At 38.6% G+C, this 22,865-nt stretch overlaps 1 protein-coding gene across 2 annotated transcripts in view; it reads right to left on the bottom strand.

The window, feature by feature from the left end:
• efna3b (ephrin-A3b) overlaps positions 1–12,922 on the bottom strand; it is a 93,465-nt gene extending 80,543 nt beyond the window's left edge. For both annotated transcript variants that reach the window (XM_022674215.2, XM_022674217.2), the window contains exon 1: positions 12,432–12,922. In XM_022674215.2, the coding sequence (XP_022529936.2) occupies positions 12,432–12,583 (152 nt within the window). In that variant the 5' untranslated portion in view covers positions 12,584–12,922. The remainder of the gene's footprint in view (positions 1–12,431) is intronic.
• Between the last annotated feature and the right edge of the window lie 9,943 nt (positions 12,923–22,865).

The raw sequence follows: 22,865 nt of genomic DNA, 5'->3' as shown, positions 1-22,865 counted from the left end.
GGCAGTGGACAAATAGCTATTTTATTAAACGCGAGGAGATGGGATTAAAATTACCGGAGGACCACGAAAAAGAGTTCAGAGAAAAACAGTAGATAATTCAGCCTGTAATTTATTTATCATAGGACGTCTGAGAAATAAAACACGTACATGACCGTTCTGGACGGGAATAAAATCACAGAGGATAAAAAAAAAACATAAAAGACAAAATTACCCCAGAACACCCTGAGAAACTAATCTCAGTCTGGTCCCAAAACAATTCTGGATTGGTTCGCTTGTGGTGAAAACGCGATCCGGTCTCGATTCAACCCATCTATCAAATATACTTCTTTTATTTAAGCTAAACTGCAGATAAGGCGCAGTTTAATCTGATATATAAGCCAGATAATGCTGCTGCTCCATGCTGTTTACACACTGAGAGCTGTATGTGCAGCGTTCACTGCTTGTACCACCCATTAAAAACAACACTGTGTTTTAAAGTGCAGCAGCACATTTTCAGCGTTCTGTGTTAAAGCAATCTTCTCACTTTATTTGATTTGTATTTAATAGTTTATTTAACACTTACTTTACTGTAAATGCACCAGAATTAGCCTAAAGGCTATTTTTCATCCGTTGTCCCTGGACAGATCTTTAAATTGTCTACCTAAAAACAACATGAAGATTACAATGAACAATGCAAATATAAAAGAGCAATTAAACAGATATAACACAGTGTTTAAGTTTGCTAAAATACAGCTGTAGCTGAAAAGACACTCTAACTAAAGATACTATATTTACTTTCTTGCACTGACCAATCAGAGGAGATGATATGTGCGCATTTTATTTATTATTTTTGATTACTTAGAACTCACAGTAATACTGCACAATCAAACGCAACTCAAAAAAAATAGCAACAAAAATAAATACTGTATTTTAATACCAGCTGCTAAAAATTGCAAACTCAGATAAAGACAAATCCGTCCACACTGCACTGAGTTATTATCCGCCGCTGCTCTCTCTGCACACTACACTGAGCAGACATGCTCATACATGGAGGAATGCTGTAATATCTGTCCTCTCTCTCGCGCTCTCTTTCTCTCGCTCTTGCGCTCGCTCTCTCTCTGCTGTGGTGTAACTAGGCCAAGCTGAGGTAAGAGGGTGTCATCAGTGTTGGAATACAGTTACACAGAGTTGCACAGACACACAGACAATAATAACTGTATGTAAGCACATCTATGTCTGTTATACTGAAAAATATTACCATATCCCAGCCAACGAAAAACCCAAAAATCAGTGTCTTTTTGAAAAATTAGAATATTATATAAAACCAATTGGTATTTTTGGTACAGTGCGGGCAGTGTGCCAAGTCCTGCTGGAAAATGAAATCCGCATCTCCACAAAACACTGCTATACTGACTTTAGACTTGATAATAAAACACAGTGGATCAACACCAGCAGATGACATGTCTTTATGATGTCTTCAGTATTATGAGTTTCTTTGATTTGACCAAATTAAAAAACCTCTGGAATATAATCAAGAGGAAGATGGATGATCACAAACCATCAAACCACCAAACTGAACTGCTTGAATTTTTGCACCAGGAGTAAAACAGCATAAAGTTATCCAAAAGCAGTGTGTAAGACTGGTGGAGGAGGAGAACATGATGCCAAGATGCATGAAAAAAAAAAACCCTGTGATTTAAAACCAACCAGGGTTATTCCACCAAATATTGATTTCTGAACTGTTAACACTGAATTATGAATATGAACGAATAAACTGATTCAGAAACTGAAGTGGTCTCTTATTTTTTTACAGAGCTGTATAATAATACAAGCATTAAGAATTGTTTAATAATATAATGGTAAGGCATAAAACATAACTTTTGTAAAAACTCCTGTTAAACATATGCAACTCCCTACCTCCCTGCACCACAAAGACCAAATAATGATATTTTTATTGAATTATCTGATCAATTTCTTATCTGTCCTCCTTTACAAACGACAGATATAAAAAAAACTCAACCTAGAACCTGTTCCTCATCTTTCATCACGTCTTTTAAAAGATGTTCAGAGAAGCAGAACGGCGTATCGCCCGAAGTGCTCGTCCTCATTGATCTGAGTGAAGAAGTTTAGGTGTGATAAATATGAAGAAGACTCGTTGTCTTCAGTCGATCCCGCCTCTCTCTGTTCCTGAGAGTTACTGAGCCTCCCTCAGAACAGCAGGAAATTTATGCTGGATTCTGCTCACGGAAAAATCGTGGATTACCCGCAAATCCTCTCCGCCGCCTACAACCCGGTCGACCCGCTCCTTAAACAAGACCACTCGCGGCCCAGGAGATGAAGTTTGCATTTTTATGACTCTGGCGCTGAAAAACGGGAGATTTTCCTGTTCGAATAAAAGCCGTACATTATATATATATTTTACCTTTTCTATATTTTAGTAGCAGTCACCAATTAATGCCTAAATATTACGCTTTTCATTACTAAAATAAAATAAAACACCACACAATAATCAAATATAGGGCTGCAGTGAATAGTCGGCTTAATTGACAATGTTAATTATCAAAATTATTGGCTTCCGGCAGCTGATGGTAAGGTGCATGACCGGGATTCGAACAGGAGCAATCTCTTGATTATAGTGGCAGCGCTTTAGTCTGCTTGACCACTCATATGCTTGTTTTTTGTATCATTTGAAGTGACAGGCCATATGTTTCGGCTGGAAACAATAACAATATGGCACATTAAGTACATTATATGAAATAAAGTCTATAAAGTAAATAAATAAAGAGCAAAAATAAAAAAATCAGGTTTAAATAAAGCATTTTTATCCCATTTTCTTCCCAATTTACAAGGCTAATTACCCAACCCACTCATTAGGACTCCCCCTATCACTAGTGATGCTCCTTTAACACCAGGAGGGTGAAGACTAGCACACGCCAATGCCTCCTCCGATACATGTGAAGTCAGACTCCGCCTCTTTTTGAACTTTTTGGTTCTGATACATCAGCTCACAGATGCGGCCTTGTGCTGATCCACATCACCCTAGGAGTGATGAGAGGAAAGAGAGAGCGCCATCTACTCTTCTGTACCCACCCAGAGAGAGCAAGACCTATTGTGCTCTCTCTCTCAGGGCTCCGGACGCTGATGGCAAGCTGCATGAATGGGATTCGAACCAGAGATCTCTTGATCATAGTGTCAGCGTTCCAATTACTTTTTGATGAACTAAGAATGTAAAAAAAAATGAACATTTGGATTAGTGCACCATTGATTTTGAGTTCTCCCTACTGTTAACACACATAAACACTCTCAATTCTTGTTCAATTTTTATATATTTATAGATATTTTAATTTGTGCATTATTGGACAGATTTTTTGTTTTTTCAGAAAAGAAATGAGAACAAAAACAGAGTCTCACGGTTCTTAAAAACTAGCAAAATGTGCTTTAAGCTAATTCTGCCGGGTTCCGCAAACCGCCTGCCAAACGTACAACAACAACGTCTGAATGTCAAATGAATGTTGTCTATATGTGTGAGAGAGAGACACAGAGAGAGAGAGAGAGAGAGAGAGAGAGAGAAAGAGAGAGAGAAAGAGAGAGAGAGAGAGGAAAAGAGGAAGAGAGAAAAAGAGATGGAGGAGTGGGATGGTGACACCATGCTAACACATTGAGGTCACGGTGAAAAACGGCTGAGGAGGGGATGGAGGGAGCAGGGAGGAGGAGGAGAAGGAGGAGGAGGAGGAGGGGAGACAGACAGAGACTCCCAGGGAGAACCATGGTGGAGAGAGGAATGAGAGAGAGAGAGAGAGAGAGATGATAGATGAGAAGAGTCTGACTGCAGGAAGCGCTCTGAGAAACGCTGTAAAATCCATAAGCAGAAAGTGGGATATCTTCGATTGGGCATGTAGAACACTTTACAGCTCAGGACCAGAAGATCCCGAGACCCCCACCCACTAAACCCCGCCTCCACCCTGCGGTCCTGCGGCGGAGCACAGCGCCGCTCCACCCGTTAGATTATAAAATAATAAATTAATACATAAATTCTCCTGTTTTTCTACAATATTTGTTGATTTGTTCTCAGATTTCATTTCAGTAGTGCAACACAAAAATGGCCATTATATTTACCGCCCAAAGATCACAATCGAAGCTACCACCACCATGTTTTTAAGGTAGAGTCAGAAAGAGCATAGTAGAGTGAGGTAGAGTCAGAAAGAGCATAGTAGAGTGAGGTAGAGTCAGAAAGACTATATGGTAGAGTGAGGTAGAGGGCGGTAGAGTCAGAAAGAGCATAGTAGAGTGAGGTAGAGTCAGAAAGACTATATGGTAGAGTGAGGTAGAGGGCGGTAGAGTCAGAAAGAGCATAGTAGAGTGAAGTGGAGTCAGAAAGAGCATGGTAGAGTGAGGTAGAGTCAGAAAGACTATATAGTAGAGTGAGGTAGAGTCAGAAAGAGCATGTTAGAGTAAAGTAGATTCAGAAAGAGCATGGTAGAATGAGGTAGAGTCAGAAAGAGTATATGGTAGAGTGAGGTAGAGGGCGGTAGAGTCAGAAAGAGCATAGTAGAGTGAGGTAGAGTCAGAAAGACTATATGGTAGAGTGAGGTAGAGGGCGGTAGAGTCAGAAAGAGCATAGTAGAGTGAAGTGGAGTCAGAAAGAGCATGGTAGAGTGAGGTAGAGTCAGAAAGACTATATAGTAGAGTGAGGTAGAGTCAGAAAGAGCATGTTAGAGTAAAGTAGATTCAGAAAGAGCATGGTAGAATGAGGTAGAGTCAGAAAGACTATATGGTAGAGTGAGGTAGAGGGCGGTAGAGTCAGAAAGAGCATAGTAGAGTGAAGTGGAGTCAGAAAGAGCATGGTAGAATGAGGTAGAGTCAGAAAGAGTATATGGTAGAGTGAGGTAGAGTCAGAAAGACTATATGGTAGAGTGAGGTAGAGTCAGAAAAAGCATGGTAGAGTGAGGTAGAGTCAGAAAGAGCATAGTAGAGTGAGGTAGAACAAGGAAGAGTGAGGTAAATTGAGGCAGAGTGAGGTAGAGGTCCACAGTGAACACTTACACCAGACAACTTCTTATCCTGGGGACAGTAGTGTCAGAAAGAGCATGGTAGAGTGAGGTAGAACAAGGAAGAGTGAGGTAGAGTGAGGTAAAGTGAGGCAGAGTGAGGTAGAGGTCCACAGTGAACACTTACACCAGACAACTTCTTTTTGCTGGAAAAAAAGTAGAAAAAAGTGTCGAAAAAGTTCATAAAAAGCTTTGGAACCTAATACTAATTTAGAATCTTAATTTATTAAATTTCACATTGATATCGGGATATCCAACAACGTTCCTGCACGCTGCATTTTTTTAAAGCATGGTGCACTTTTAAACATATCTGTAACTATTTACAGATTTTACGAAAATTAACAATAAAAAAATTTGGGGACAGATAAATAAAATGAAATAAAAATATTATAAGGAAAGCACAAACACAAATCGTCTCATTCTGAGTCGCTGTTTAAGCCTATTCTTTCATTTTTCCTACAGCAAAAAGCCAACTTAGATTCATAAATCTAAAAAAAATATTAAAATTGATTGATTAAACACTAATCATTATTATTTTATCTTTATTTTACCAATTAAACGTATCTAAACCCGTCTGAATGTGATGGAATGTAACTGTCTGTGATGAAGCTTTGATTCATTGATTAAAGGGCATTCAGCTCCTCAGACGTCTGGATCCAGCAGACAGTTTTTTGTAATCATTTCATATAAAAACTCTATAATCACTGTTTCTGTAGCTCATAGAATCAGAACAGACGTCTGAGTTTAATCACCGCTATTCTGAAGAATGCAGACTGGATCTTTGTTCTAGTGTGAAGCTTCGGAACAAACAAACACACTCTGAATAACTATATTCAGATATATTTTATATGGAGAAATATATGAATTCTTAGAAAACTAACACAGAAGAAAGTTTACATTTTAATATATAATAAAAAAATAACATGGTCACTAGACTATAACGTCTATAATGCAGCGTGATGACAATGGATAATTATTTAAATAAATATAATATCATGTATAATTTCATATATATATTTACGCAGATTATTCACATGACAAAAGAGAGACTGATGATGCATTAGCAGTTTTAATTAGCGATATAAAAAAACGCAAAGCTTACTATTGAGTTTAGCAGGTAAAATACTTTTTTTTATGCCAATTAGGGGTGTGTGAAATATATTTTACTTTAATCCTGGATATATGGAGAAATTTGGAGTGTATTATTAGTATCAATACATTCTGGATTATTGACTTCTGTTACAAATCTGATAAAATCCTTGTATATATATTTCTTATATATTTTTTATAAATTTTTTATATATATTTTTTTATATATCAGTTTTATATCTCAATTATATCGTATGCAATAATAAAATATATATATATATATTTTGTTGCAGTAGTGTATATTTGAAATATATGTTTTTTTTTATAATTCAGTATTTTGTCATATCGTCAAAAGTATCGTTATCACGAAAATACCATAAAATATCGTGATATTTATTTAATGGCCATATCGCCCATCATTAATGCTGAAGTATGCTTTCTTTCTCTCTCATTCTTTTCTTTTCTATCCATATTTTAGTCACAGAATATTTTTGTGATTAAACAATAATATTGACGAGATTTTAAGGCATCAATAATACAAAATACAATAAGTTTGTTGAGTTTCTAACACTTAAATTATTTTATTCACATTTATGAAAAAAAACTCATTATTAAAAGCTTATTCTTAAGGAAGAAAAAGTGCGATTTTTAATCAATTGACTAGTATAAATATATAAACACACACAATCACACATATTCACTAGTTTAAACAGATATTTATATATTAATAATTCGCTAAATATAAACGTACATATATATACCACGAACACAAATAATTGTTGTATTTTAAAATAATATATTTTTTTGTGCAGCAGTCCTGCATTTATATGTAAATATGTATGCATGAAAAATATATTTTTTGGTCTTTGCTTTTCATAAATGAGATAAATACACCTTCAAATGTTGAATGTTAGAAATCTCACCCAAAATATATATATATATTTTTATAATATTGACATGATTCTGATAATATTGTGATTCATTGATAGCATTTATCATTTTTTTGCGCATAATTCCTTTTTACAGTCACATTAATGTAAATATCATCATTAAATAAACTCTAGTCCACATACAGTTCAGTAACGAATTGATAGAATTAGTCAAATCACGCATAATTCAATAAATTACGTTTAAACTCTTTTTTTGTGTAATTATTTTTTACTTTTTATGGGTAAATTAATGTAAATATCACCATTAAATTAATGCTAGTCCACATACAGTACAGTATTGGATCGATAGAATTAGCCGAATAACAACGTATTAGCGCGTATAGAGAGCACTAGCGCTAATTAGCTTTAGCAGGATAACGCTAGTTCCTTTAGTCTGCAGAGTAGAAGGAACGCTAGTTTACAAACAGTACAGTAACGGATTAATACAATTCCATAAATTACGTTTAAACTCTTTCTTGTGTAATTTTTTTACTTTTTATGGATAAATTAATGTAAAATTTGCCCTTAAATAATCACAAGTCCACAAACAGTACAGTAACGGATCAAAACAATTCGCCGAATCACTGAATATTAGCGTGTATAGAGAGCACTAGCGCTAGCGCTAATTAGCTTTAGCAGGATAGTGCTAGTTCCTCCAGTCTGCACAGTATAGAAGGAAGCTGCTCCACACTGGGACACGGCAGGGGGATTTTGGGCTGATTAGCACTAATGGTGCTCCAGAATCTGACAGGATACTTCTGTCCAATCAGAACCAACATCACCATAACAACAGTTCCAGCGAGGCCTGGTGAACCACCCCTCCGACCCCCGACCCCCCGAACCCCGGCTCCGGCTGCAGACACGGTGAGCTGCTTTTACGCTCCAACAGTTTCCCATAAAGCAGAAGCGTCAGCCTCAGCTAAACAACTGCTCTCTATCCATTCTTACAATCAGTACAGCAGCGGTTCTTACTCAGGTTCACGCTCGGGGTTCACGCTCGGGGTTCACGCTCGGGGTTCACGTCTAAATCCAGAGCACAGGCCCAGCACCCTCGCCCTCCACAGCACAACATAGCCGGCGCTGCTCATATCCCTGCTAACATCACCTAACCAGCACTAAACACTCAGCCTTACCATCACCGAAACATTATAAATACACCTGTTATCATAAATATATTACTAATATATGGTAAAAAAAAAAAAAACATTTAATATGACCTTGGACATCATTTTTCCTGACCTCTATATTTTCCAATACAATTTTCTTAGCTAACCAATTAACGTGAACAAGCCAATCCGTCTGTTATAAAATATATATTTTTTTATTTACCCAACATTTGGGAGGTGGTGCTACATTTTTTTATATGACTTTTTAAACATAATTTTTGTTGACCTCAATATTTCCCACTATGTTTTTTTTTTGGCAAAAATAGCTCATTATTGTGAACGAGCAAATGCATCAACATTGTGTCAACTTGTTTAAAAAAACAACATTTTCAATTTTAATTACCAAACATTTTTATCTGACCAAAATATATTAATATTAATTGCATCTTAAAGATTAAAACTGCAGTATTATGCTATTATCTTATCAATATATTTTTTTATATGACCTTGGACATAATTTAAACAAGCCAATATGTCAACAAACGTTTATTTTACCAATTTATCCTACTTTTTTTTATATGACCTTGGACATTATTTTTGCTGACCTCAACATTTCCAATTATGTTTTTTTTTTTTTAGCAAAAAGAGCTCATTAGCGTGAACGAGCAAATATGTCAACATTTTGTCAACTTAACTTAAGAACTTTATTCCCCACATTTTTATTTCATAAAAAATATATTATTATATCAGTGGAATGTTTTAGGACAAATGCTAAAATATAGGCCTGTTACGATAATTAAACTCCCAAGTTATCATAATATTTTTGGACATGACCTTGGATTTTTTTTTTGCAATAATGATATTCTTCGCGTTTTGACACAAATTTTACTTTTAAAACTTATATACTACTGTAACAAAATAAATATATATTTTTTTATAAATAGTGTTTTGGTATAAGTATGAGTTTCTACATTCAGTAGAAACAAAAAAATGTGTTTCTTTTTATGGTATATAATAATAATAATAAAAATGAACAAATTTAAAGTAATTTAACAAAAAAATCAAACACAAAACTATATATATGTACCATATTGAATGCATGTAAAGTGCAGACAAAATTTTAAATAAATATAATAAATTGCAAAACAGATACAAAACAGGCTGTTTTTTTAAGAATATTGCTATATCACAATTTAGAATTTTTTTATCGTATCAGACTTTTTGCCGATATTAATGCCTATTATAAAACTTTAAAAAAATTATGTTCCAATAATATTATATGTTAAGAGAAAGAAAAAGAGCATTTCCTAATTTTTGAGTACTAGAGTTTTGCCTAAAACGTACAATTTACATTAAAGTATTGAGATTTGAGAGCAGTCATACTGGTTGCTATAGTAATTATCACTGCCACCAAAAAAAAAAAAAAAAGAAAACGCATACCTTTTTTTTAATGTATTTGATTTTTTTAATATCACATAAAAATTATTTTAAATAATTACTTACATTGTGTCAAATGATGAATGATTAATGGACCAATAGAAATGCTTCAAAATTTGTTCCTACATTGACTTCTATTGAAATCTATAAAACGTCACAATATTTCACGAAAAATGTTACAAAAACTAAATTACATCGTATATTTTTATATTTTAAGTATGATGTATGTAATGCTGATGATGAATAAACAGTGGTAGCCTTTTTGATACAACGTACCCTTTCTCTGTGGACTATTTAACCTTATAACACCCTACATTTAGAGTGTCCATCCGCCAGAAATAGATTTACAATAGGAAAAGAAATAAAAATACACTTTTAAGACCCAATTTTAGCATTTATTTTTCTAAATCCACTGTAAAACAGTATATCAGGCATCAGACAGTGTATTTATAACTATTTTAATGCTTAAACAGCATTGAATTGAGTTCTATGATGGAACGCGTTTGGGTTCGTTCACCACCACTGTGAACAATAGTGAACGCTCGGTAGATTTCTCTAGAACAGAGCGTTTCACACCAAATCGCTCTGAATAACCTTGGTTTCATCTATTTAATCACACAGAAATTTTATAACTCGGTTGGGGTTCCCCTTTAATCTGAGATGACCTCTTGCAAAACACTTAAATTTCACACTGTAGTAGAAAACATCACTAAAATCAACACTAGAAATTGTAGAAAAATCATAAAAACTCCTAAAAATGCTTCTAAGAACACAAAAATGATTTTTTTTGTGGCAAGATCCACTTTCTGATAATCTTTATAACCATCCACTGTGCTGCACATCAGCATAAATAAGCGTTTTTTTTACTCGTCACTCGTTTTTCACTCGTAATATACAACATACAATCACATTCAAGAGCTTTTCCAACGTAGACACCAGTTTTCATGGTTGTATATGCAATGGTTTCATCTGTCTTTCTTTTTTTTTTTTAAGAATTTAAGTAAAATTTAAGAGACCCAAGAATGCTCTGAACCTTCCACAAAGCTCCTAAAATGTAAATGTATATCTATAGTGAATTTAATCATATTTTTTAAACATGATTCTTCATTGTTTTAGAAGTACAAACAATAGTTTTAACCAATAAACGAAGTTCTAAAAAACATAAAATGTAAAATGTTCTACACTGAAGTGAAATTATACACTCTTAGGTTTTACAAACCTTTAAAAGGCTCTTTGCACTTACACATATATTTTACAAACATATTTTGGAGCACTTTTAGCACGTTTTCTAAATATAAGCAACCTTTGTGAGAGCGAGGGACCTTTTAAAAGCTAAGGTTCTCTGCACTTCCCACATTTTGGAAAAATAAACAACTTTTGTGAAAGTGAAGAACATTTTTAACATTAATAGAAGCTCCAAAAAACATTAAGGGTCTAATCTGAACTGGAAATTAGGGACACACCAAATTTTCAGCAGCAAAAAATATATATGTAAGTGAAAAAATATAAATTAAATATTGCTTAAAGGTGTTTTTTTCTTTAAAATGTTAGGTATATGAGTATATTTAGGCTGTTTAGTTTAAAAACCATCTGGGAAAAAGCTTAAAATTATTGGCAAAAACTAAAACATGCAATTTTAAAACATGCCAAATATTTTAAAAATGCTTGCTTGTTTGTTTTGGCCAAAAAAATGTATTTGTAGTATATTTGTAGAAAACAATAGGTTTATATTCTATAAACAATATTTAGAAGCGGATCTGGTTCTTTGCTTTTATTGGAAAGTAAGCAAGATTTGTGACAGTGAAGAACAAGAAACAGGTTCTACTCTAAATCTGTAAATCATTAAGAGGTTCTCTGCATTCACTTTTGTGAAAGAAAGCAAGATTTGTGAGAGTGCAAAAGAACCTTTTGAAAGGATATTGAAAACAAGCTCTGAAGAACGTAAAGGTTCTACAGTAAAAATTTAAACCATCGATGTTCTCTATGCTCATGTGGCTCTTTTTAAAACACGATTGAAAGTGATTCTTTGGGATTTTTGAGAAAGCAAGTGAGATTTGTGAGAGAAAAGAACCTTCAAAATGTTCTACAATGCTCTGAAGAATGCACAGGTTCTACCTTGAAGCTTTAAAGCTTTACAAGGTTTTCTTCGCCCTCATACGTGTCTTTTTAAATTGTATCTGAATGTGGTTTGTCACTTTTTTGTGAAAGTAAGCGAGGTTTGCGAAAGTGCAAAAGATCCTATAGAAGAAATAATGAAAATAAGCTCTGAAGAACGTGAAGGGTCTATCATAAATCGTTAAACCATAGATGATTCTCTACGCTCATGTGCGTTTTTTTAAAACACGGTTGATCATTTCTATGGGATTTTTGCGAAAGTGAGCGAGATTTGCAAGAGCAAAGATCCTTTTGAATGTTGTAGGCTACAATGCATCTGAAGTATGTACAGGTTCTACTTCAATGCTTTAAACCGTTATGTCTCGTTTTAAATTGTGTCTAAATGTGAGTTCTAAATGTGAGATGATGTTCTTCGCTTTTTTTGTGAAAGCAAGCAAGATTTGCGAGAGCAAAGAACCTTTTGAATGTTGTACAATGCATCTGAAGAATGAACAGGTTCTACACTGATGCTTTAAACCTTTGCGTCTCTTTTTTTAATTGCGTCTAAATGTGAAGTGATGATGTTCTTCGCTTTTTTGTGAAAGCAAGCAAGATTTGCGAGAGCAAAAAACCTTTTGGAGATGTTAAAAAGCATTTAAGAGCAAAAAGTGATGAATGGAAGATAAATGGAGAACTCATCCTGTAACGGGAGAACCGGAGCAGTAGATATGGAGCAGATGTGGACTTACTGGATGTTGGAGCTGTTCCAGTACACCGCGTGCCTGCTGCCCTCGGCCACGTAAAAGTTGGTAAGGAAAACGAGCGCGAGCCCGGCGAGAGCCATAATCCCCCCGCTGCCCTCCCCGGGTACCCCTCCTCCGTCCCTCCGTGTCCTGCTCATGGAGGGGGTCCCGGTCACCGCGGCCGGACCACCATCCCGTCCGAGAGATAAAGAATAAAGAAAGAAGAGCGCGAGCGAGAGCGGCGATATCAGGGCTCGTGCACGGCGGGAGTGCGGCTGAGGGTCCCCATCGCTCCGTACCCCCCCCCCGGGCTCTCCGCGCGCTCCGTCTGAAGCAGACCCCCCCCTCTGCCCCTCCTCCTCCTCCACAAGCGGCTCGAGACACCGTCCGCGATCTGAGCGCCGCGAGCCGGAGCGCGAGACTGCGCGCCTTCTACCGCTGAGGATCCTGCGCGCGCCTCCCAGACATTCACTCTTGCGCACGAAGGAGAGGAGGAGGAGCGAGCGCGTTTTATTCAGCAGAGCAGCCTCTCTCTCTCTCTCTCTCTCTCTCACACACACACACTCTTACACACACACACACTCTCTCTCTCACACACACTTACACTCTCTCTCACACACACACTCTCCCCTCATACACTGTCTTACTCACTCTCTCACACACACACTCTCTCTCTTACACTCTCTCTCACACACACACTCTTACACACACACACACACACACTCTCTCTCACACACACACACCCACTCTCTCCTCATACACTGTCTTACTCACTCACACACACACACTCTCTCTCTTTTACTCTCACAAACACACACTCTCTTTCACCCTCTCGCACACAATCTTACACACACTATCCCATTCTCTCTCTCACAGACACACACACTGTCTCTCAAACATGGTCTTGCATACACTCTCTCATACACACTCTTACACTCTCTCTCTCTCTCTCTCTTTTACTCTCTCACACACAAACTCACACTCTCTTTTACTCTCTCTTTAGAACTCCAGAGAACCACAGTGAGAGCTATTAGTCATTAATATAGAAAACATGGAACAGGAGTGACCGACTCACCAAAGTTACTCCAAAAGGGCATGGACAACTCATCCAGGAGGTCCCAAAAGAACACAGAACAATATCTTAAGTATATCAGACCTCACTTGCCTTAGTTATGATTCAATAGTAATAAAGAAACTGGGTGAAAGTTGAAAGGACCCTCATACATTTACCAACAAACATCTTGATGATCTCCAGAACTTTGGGTAAAAGTCTTGTCTGTTGGCTGATGAGGCAAAAAAGGTTTAAATCGATTTTTTTTTCTATGATTTAAAAATGCAATTTGTATTTACTCATGTTATATTTATCTGATTTTAAACGTGTTTGATAATCAAAAAAGCTAAATAATTCTCTGGGGTGGGGGGGGGGTGCAAATACTTTTGCACAGCTCTGTACACTGTATGTAACTGTCTGCTTTTTTGCTTAGACTGTAACTTTAGGCTAGCGTAAGAGTGTTCGCCCCCCCCCCCCCTCAGCTGGGCTCTGCAGTCAGTGTAAGTCGTCTGTAATACAGTATTATTGTGTGAAATCCTCTTAGGCGAGTAAATTGATTCGCCTCTCTCTCTCTCTCTCTCTCTCTCTCTCTCTTCCCTTCACTCCTACGCCTATAGCTCATATACATGTGGAGCTGTACATTAACGGTTAATTTACACACACACACACACACACACACACACACTGATCGCCCATCATTGTATTTTATAAATATATATATATATATATAAATATATATATATATATATATATACATATATATATATATATATATATATATATATATATATATATATATATATATATATATATATATATATACATATATATATATATAATGGTTATTAATTTGATGTCAAAAATGATTGTATGAATTTGTTCATATGTTTTACCGGGACCCTGATAGGCTTACTAAAGGAGTGGTCAAGCAGTCTAAAGCAATTCCACTATAATCAGAAGATCACTGGTTCGAATCCCGTTCATGCAGCTTGCCACCAGTTGCCAGAGCCCTGAGAGAGCACAATTGGCCTTCCTCTCTCTCTGGGTGGGTACAGTAGATGGCGCTGTTTCTTTCCCCTTATCACTCCTAGGGTGATGTGGATCAGCACAAGGCTGCATCTGTGAGCTGATGTATCAGAACCGAGTCGCTGCGGCAGAGATTAAAACTGCAAACCTATGATTTTGCTATAATAGGGCCAATGTCTAGGGTCAATGACAATTGAATCTTACACACTGCTTTTGGGTGAAGTTATGTCACTCCTGGTGCAAAAATTCAAGCAGTTCAGCTTGGAGTTTTTTTTATCTATAGCTGTATTTTTTATTTTTAAAACAGTTAATTTATGGCATCACTGAAAGAAGTATTCCAAAAAAAAAAAAAGCCCAGTATTCTGTTGATTTGTACTGCCATGTCAAACCGTGCCTCCCTAATGTACATTTAAGGACTTGGTAAAACACAGAATCAACCGGAGATCCGATTTAAACCTGTAGTCACTTACACAAGATAGCTAACGTTAACTAACTGGTGTAAACAGAAGCTGTAAGCTTCCTTCTTATCTAAGGAGACAGTGTTGGATCTGTTTCAGCATGGCGCTGTCTGTGGGCGGTCCTGAGCTGAGGTGGGCGGGGCCATGAACTCACAGATTGACGTCAACACCATGCTTTTCCCGATCGACTCGTATTTCTGAGGCTATTCTTTTCTTAGCTACTACAGACAGTGGAGGTTGAGGAAGAGTTTCATGTGCAGCATCATAAACAACTCAGAGAGAACAACTGTATTTCACAAAGAACAAGAAAAAGTGGATTTTAGCAAAAGGAGACCTGTAACAAACACACTAACAAATGCACACACACATGCATATATACACACACACATATACACACACCCTTTCCCATTGTGATATATTGTTTTTTTTACATCAATGATGTAGGGAGGTTTGTTGTCTCGTATCACCTCAGGGCATGTTGCTGTAGCAATGGTGTTTTTATGAAGTGATGCAGAGAGATGGCGAAAGAGAGAGAGCGAGAGAGAGAGAGAGAGAGAGAGAGAGAGAGAAAGAAAGAGAAAAAGAAAGAGAGACAGTTGACTGTGAATAGTTGTAATTCACCTGGTATAGAGCTTGTGATTTTCCTAAATGTTCTTCGGGAAAAATAAAGTATCTATCTATCTATCTATCTATCTATCTATCTATCTATCTATCTATCTATCTATCTATCTATCTATCTATCTATCTATCTATCTATCTATCTATCCATCCATCCATCCATCCATCCATCCATCCATCCATTTTTATCCCATCAAGCTACTAAAATGCAGCACTGACTTGTGAGATATGTTTTTTTTTTAGTGTCTCCTGCTCTGAATCTGTTAGTATGGACAATTCTAGCCAGATACAGCCCCTCATGATACTGTCATGATAATTACCACCCACTGTACTGTCCACTGTGGGGGGTAATGGCCTTTATGATGTATGAGTGAAAGAACTCTTCCATGTACCTTAATGGTGAATTGGTGATAGCGAGAGCTACACACAAACACACAAACACACACACACACACAGTATACACACACTTTCCCATCATGGTATTTTTTACATCAAGGATGGTTTGTTGTCTCGTGTCACCTCCGGGCATGTTGCTGTGGCAATGGTGTTTTTATGAAGGGATGCGGAGAGAGAGAGAGAGAGAGAGAGCGAGAGAGGGAGAATAAGGGAGAGATATAGAGAGGGAAAGAGAGAGAATAAGAGAGAGAGGTGGGGGAAAGAGGGATGGTTCTCGGTTTGCTGGGCGTCTGCTGGGAATGAGTTGGTTAAAGAGAAGTCAGGATGATTTATTGGTGGAGAAGGAGGGAACAGAGGAAAAGAGGATGGAAGGAAAGAGAGAGAGAGACGAGGCGTCATTGGGGAATCCCTCTGTCTTCTCCTCCTTCTCCTATTTTATTTTTTTTTGTTTTTCACTCTGTTCTAGCTGTCTGTTTCTTTTCCACTTGTCGGTGGAGGGAGTAAAGCACAGGATCTCTCTCTCTTTCACTCTCTCTCTCTTTCTCTCTCTCTTTCTCTCTCTTTTTTTCTCTCTTTCTGTCTCTCTCTCTCTCTTTCTCTCTGTGTGTGTTACACTCTGCCGGCCCTGTCTTCTCTTACACCCATTGTGTCAAGAAGCTACGCTGACTCTTTTGGAGTCTATTTCTGTCCTTCTTTTGTTCCCTCGCTCTCTCGTGATCTACCTGTCACCTCTTTGTGTGCCTTGCACTCATCTGTCTGCCATCCATCGCTCTCTCTTCCCTATCTCTCTATCTCTCTCTCTCTCTCTCTTTCCCTCAGTCTCTCTTTTCCTCTCTCAGAGCTGAGTTTTTTAAAGCCAGCACAGGAGAGTATGTTCTCTCTCTCTCTCTCTCTCTTTTACCTTCATCCTTCACTCCGTCTTGTTGACAGCGAACATCGTTTGAGAAGAAAAAGGAAAAGAAAGAAAAAAGAAATGCTAATAAGTGTGGCAACTTCCGTAACCAGATTGCAGGTCTGTTTATATAAAAAGCTTCGGCAAATTCATACCGCTCGAAAAAATTCCAGCGCTCACAAATCAAACACTCAGTGTGTGTTTACGTATTCCAGGGTGGCACATCAGATGGTGAAGCTGGCACTGTGTGTGTGTGTGTGTGAGAGTGTGTGTGTGTGTGCCACACAGGTTCAGGGGTTGTGGGTTATTAAGATTATGGGTTCGCCTTTTGTTCTTACACTACCGGTTAAAAGTTTGGTACCACTTTAAAATAGGACTACCTTTGTAAAGGGTTTATAAATGGTTTACAATTAGTTTATTAATGGTTACTAATTAGGTTGTAAATGCCTTAAAAATAATCAATAATCAGTTATAACAAATACGTAGAAAGGGCAACAGTACAGAAGGTTGTGGGTTCGCTATTTGACATTATAACTAATTATTAATGACTTTAAAAGCATTTACAACCTAATTAATAACCATTAATAAACTAATTGTAAACCATTTATTAACCCTTGATGGAGGTAGTCTTATTTTAAAGTGGTACCACAGTTTTTTAGTTGTCCAGACGAGCTGCTGTACCAGTTTATCTTTATCTTATCAATGATTTTATTACTTCTTATCACTGAAATTGTCAGACCTTTATTTAACCCCTTGGCCCTGACACTTATCCCTACCCCTTCTTTTTTTAATGTAACCCTTCCCTTTTGGAACAGAGTTGCAGGAGGAGGGACTGAAATCTTCCCCCTAATAACTGGGGAACCCTTCAAGCACCTGATACGTCATGAGGAGTGCTAAAGTTCAGCAACCTAGCTGCTGCTGGTTAACTAGTCAACTTTAGGGCATCGTATGTCTTTTATGAAAGGGGGGAGGTGGTGCAGAAATGAATAACTGTTGTCTATTCCTTAATTTCTCTATATTTGGGGAGCTAAAATTAGCTTTGATTAGCTTTTGTTTGATTTATTTTTTCCGTTCCGCCTTAAATGCTGCAGCCCCTGCTGTCTGTTTCACTATTTAAGGTGGAATGGAGAGTTTACTAGCTACTGAGACAAACTACTAGCAATCCTTTTATGCTTTTTATGAAGAATTTGTCACTTTTAACAAAGAAAATACTTACATTTGTAGGTTTCTTTGGTCGCTTGTTCCGCCATCTTACCAATGATTCTCATACCTCTTGGTTTGAAGTGTGCATCTGAAAAACAAGCCCTATTCCTTCCCCCTAGCCCTCCAACCTAACAAGAATCGGGACACACCTAAGCCTTGGCCTGCACACGCAAAACAGAGGGGTAGGGGTAAGTGGAAGGGCCAAGTGGTGAAATGGGATTAGGTCTTCCTGTAGCAGTTTTCTCCAGTTTCTAAAAGTCTTTTAAAGGCGTAAGAAACAGTACTCATCCCTCATGATACCACAATCACAATATATATTGATTGATTGATGGGAAAAAAGTAAATAGGGCAAAAGTCATGGGAAACTACACTACACTATTAGTTTGGCAAGTCAAGTCAGTGGAAATATCCTATTTTGGAGCTGCTAGACTGTTTTAATATAATGAAGACATATTTCTCTGCCTTGTAAAAGAGCTTTCTTATACTTTTCTTACACAAACTCACTGTTTTTTTCATATGTCTGTTGGGTGTTGGGGGTGGGACGTGCATACGGAGGGGAGGGTGGAGTGGTTTTGGGGTTTGAGGGTTGAAAGGTCGTTGGGATTTGGGGGGGTACTGTCAGTTTTCATAAAGCAGCTTTGATTTGCAACAGAGCCTCTCTCTATCCAATCGTCCCTTTCTCTCTCTTTCTCTTTCTCTCTCTTTCTCTTTCTCTCTCTCTCTTTCTCTCTCGGTGGCGGATGATGAAAAATGGCACTTCCGGCACCCCTGACACAGCGGCTCTTATGACATTTAGCTGCGTTTCTCTATCCGTCACAGCGGCCGGCTCCTCTCGCTCGAATCCAATCTCCCTGCTCTCATATCGTCCAATCTAATACGAGCCTCCCCTCGGCCGCCGCCGCCGCTCCCAGACCTCCTCCAGCAATCACGGCCGCCGCCGCCCGGACGCCTGAACTTTTGACACGGGGAGCGCTTCCCCCTGACAGCAGGGCCACGACTGATGGAGATGCGGCGGAGGTGGATTACACGGAGAGACTGAAAGACGGAAAGATGGAAAAACGGAAACGGTCGGAGGAGAGAAACGCATTCGCTTTGCTTCGGCTTCTCTTTTGCGAGCCTTTCTTGACCTTTCGAGTAAATTTACAGCCTGGCTGAAGCTGAGCGTCAGGAATGATTAGCTTACAAATAAGTTTAAGCCTTTGTGATTAGACTAGTCTCTCTTTCCCTTTCTTCCTTTATTTCATTCTTCCCCTTTTTCTCCCTCTCTCTCTCTCTTTTTCTTCATACTTCTCTAGGTCTCTCTCTCGCTCCCTCCTTCGCTCCCATTCCCCAATGTGTTCAGTGTTGTGTTAGTAAACCGTGTTGACATTCCCTCCCTCCCTTTCTTTCTTGGCCTCCTCTCCTTCCTCCTCCCTTGTTCTCCTTCCCTCTCTCTCTCTCTCTCTCTCTCTCTCTCACCCTGCCTGTCTCTCTTCCTCTCACTCTACTGACTGACATGAATTTTCAATCTCACTGTTTACCTTTCACTGCTGTGCCTAAAACAACACTGGCAAAGATAGAGGCCACGCGAGAGAGAGAGAGAGAGAGAGAGAGAGAGAGAGAGGGAAAGGGAGCGAGGGAGAGAGAGAGGGAGAGAGAGAGAGAGGGAGGGAAAGGGAGCGAGGGAGAGAGAGAGGGAGAGAGAGAGAGAGAGGGAGGGAAAGAGGGGAGAATTAGCAAAGAAAAAAAGGGTGAATGCGTTAGAGAGGTGTTAGAGTAGAGTGCTGGAAGGAAGCACAGGACTACAAAAATGAAAAAGTGGTGCAAAAAGAGGAGAGAAGCTTTTTCTCTATCTGTGTGTGTGTGTGTGTGTGTGTGTGTGTGTGTGTGTGTGTGTGTGTGTGTGTGTGTTGTGCAGTAATGCAGCACATTGTTTTTATATGTATGTTTGTGTTTATTTCCCTACATTTTTGAAAAGAAAAAAAACAGGGACAACATATAATTATTAAAATATAAAAATATTCAGTGCATTATGGGTTTAATATAAGTATCACTTATTTTCCAGAATTAAAGTTTTATTATTATTTATTAAAAAGGTTAAAATTTCAAAGGTTCAGGAATCAATATTTGGTGGAATAACTCTGGTTTTTAATCACAGTTTTTTTCATGCATCATGGCATCATGTTCTCCTCCACCAGTCTTACACACTGCTTTTGGAAAACTTTATGCTGCTTTACTCATGGTGCAAAAAGTCCTCTTAATTATATTCCAGAGGTTTTAATTTGGTAAAATGAAAGAAACTCATCATTTTAAAGTGCTCTTTTATTTATTATTTTTTTCTCGAGCTGTATTTATAGTTTATACAGGGCCACTAGCTGAGAGTTGGGCCTTTCTTCTCCAACACAAGCTGAAGAAAGTAATTGGGCAGCGCACACATTACTGTAGTGATGGACTGAGCGAGTGTCTGTGAAAGAAAGAGAGAGAGAGAGAGAGAGGGAGAGAGAGAGAGGGATGGGGCACAGAACATTAGGGGTGAAATGGAACATAGAGGGGAAGAAAGTGGGAGATTTATAGAAGTATGGCGAGAGAAAGCAGACAGAAAGAGTGATGCGGGGCGCGAGAGAAGAGAGAGAGAAAGAGAGAGAGAGAGGATTTTCTGAAACGACAGCGAGGAAGGAGGGAGGCGGAGAGCTAGCTTAGAATAGATACACTCAACGGCATGAAATATTGAACGAGGGAGCGAGAAAACAAGAGAAAGGAGAGGAAAATGCAGAGACTGATAGAGATAAATACAATCGTTATTTGCGACGGGGAGTGTTGTTGGCGGAGAGAGGGGCCGGCTGGAGGACGGAGGGGTGGGATGAGGAAGAGGGAGGGAGGGAGATGGATGGATGGAGGCGAGAATCCTGACCACAGGAAGCGAGAGAGAGAAAGAGAGAAAGAGAGAAAGACATAGAGAGAGAGAGAACTTGTTTGGATGTGGATGAATAGCTGGTTTGTGTTGAAAATATCACTCCCTAAAAAAAAGTGTTTCATCTATCACCCCTCTCTCACCATTCCCCCCCTCACGTTCCCTCTCTCTCTCTCTCTTCCTCTTTGATCTCTCACTCACTGATCTTTTCCTCTTCCCCACTGTCAAATATTTAAGATGTTTGGCAGCTTTTGTTCAAATTACCATGCTGATCTGGTGGTGCCTTTCACGCCCGCCGCCATCAAACGCCACACCTACTGGATCAACCTCCATCTCCCAGATACAAGGCCTAACGCATGTTTTATTCATCCCTAATCCCCCCATCCTCTCCATCCATCCCTCCCTCTCCCAGCGCCTCCTGGAGAATGTTTGGTTTGGCCTCTCTCTCTCTCTCCGATGATCAATAGCGAGCTTTTGGACACGCTGTCCTGTCTGATCTAGTCACGTCGCCTTTCACCCCTCAGCCGAAAAAAAGTCAGACAAGCTTTTCTCACCAAACCAGCCGCCTTCCCTCTCTTCCCTCCGCCTTCCCTCGCTCCGTTTAGGCTCATGTGTATCTCCTCAGCGTGAAGAACATGAAAAACACCAGACCTCCTGCAGGCCTTAAACTACGTGGGCTCAGAAGGGCGGGGGGTTCAGAAGGGTCTTGGTGCAACAGCTTCTCAGCTGCAAGATTGTGCTTTTAAAGCTTTTAAAGTAGCTTTGAGTTGGACCTTGAATCGTCAGCCAAGAGCAACTAAGCCACAGGGTACAGGATACCTGTAGGATTCTCAGGTCTTGAGGTCTTGAGTTAGCGGTTGAGTTAGGTCACTCAACCAAGTCAGTTCAGAGAAAGTTCAAGTGGGGCAATGCCTCTTCAGTTGGAATCAGTTTGTGCTCTTTAACCATTCTTGAGTTGAAAGTAAGAACTCCAGGTCAAGTAAAGTTGAGTTAGAAAGTTGAGTTACAAGTATGTTAAATACAAGTTCAAATGGGATTCAGCGAGCAACAAATTAAGCAAGTTGACTTCTAACTCAGCTTCCCTTAACTGAGTTCTTAACTGAGATTCGCTTGACTTCCCACTCAACTTGCTTTAACTGACTTTCAACTCAATGAGCCTTAACTGACATCTAACTCAAAATTGCTTTAACTGCTTTCCAGCTCAAATTGAATTCACTGACTAGTTCACTGAGTTCCAGCTTAACTTGCCTTAACTTGTTTTTAACTCAACTTGCCTTATAACTGAGTTCTAACCTAACTTGCCTTAACTAAGTTCTAACTCAGTATGCTTTACCTGATTTCCAGCTCAACTTTCCTTAACTGGCTTTTATCTTTATGTGCCTTAACTGAGTTTTTACTTATCTTCCTTAACTGACTTCTAACTCAACTTGCCTTAACTGAGTTGTCATTCAACTTGCCTTAGCTGACTTCTAACTCAACTTGCCTTAACTAAGTTTTAACGTATCTTTCCTTAACGGACTTCTAACTCAATTTGCCTTAACTGAGTTCTAACCTAACTTGCCTTAACTGAGTTCTGACTCTGCTTTCCTTAACTGACTTGAGACTCAGTTACTCAGTCTCACCCTTAACCAAGTAGCAAGTTGTAGTTTTTTTTTTTAAATCTTGAGTAAGTTGAGTTAGTTAAAGGGCGTGTAAAGGAAACATGAGTCAATGTTGGAATCAGTCTGTGCTCACATGTGCCCATGTTTACAAGCACGTGCCCATCCATGTGGATGGAGGCCATGCGGTTACCTCATGTTTACCCGTCCCCCTCGTGCTTCTCAGGCAGCAGCAGCCTGTCACTCACACAGACACAGAGACAGCGCTGTATATCTACTTCTTGTGTCAAGAATCAAAACAGTACTAC

This window comes from Astyanax mexicanus, chromosome 6 (genome assembly GCF_023375975.1).
Source record: "Astyanax mexicanus isolate ESR-SI-001 chromosome 6, AstMex3_surface, whole genome shotgun sequence".
Lineage (NCBI taxonomy): Eukaryota > Metazoa > Chordata > Actinopteri > Characiformes > Acestrorhamphidae > Astyanax > Astyanax mexicanus.
Note: the sequence above shows the minus strand (reverse complement) of the source record. Positions and strands in the feature narration are given on the sequence as shown.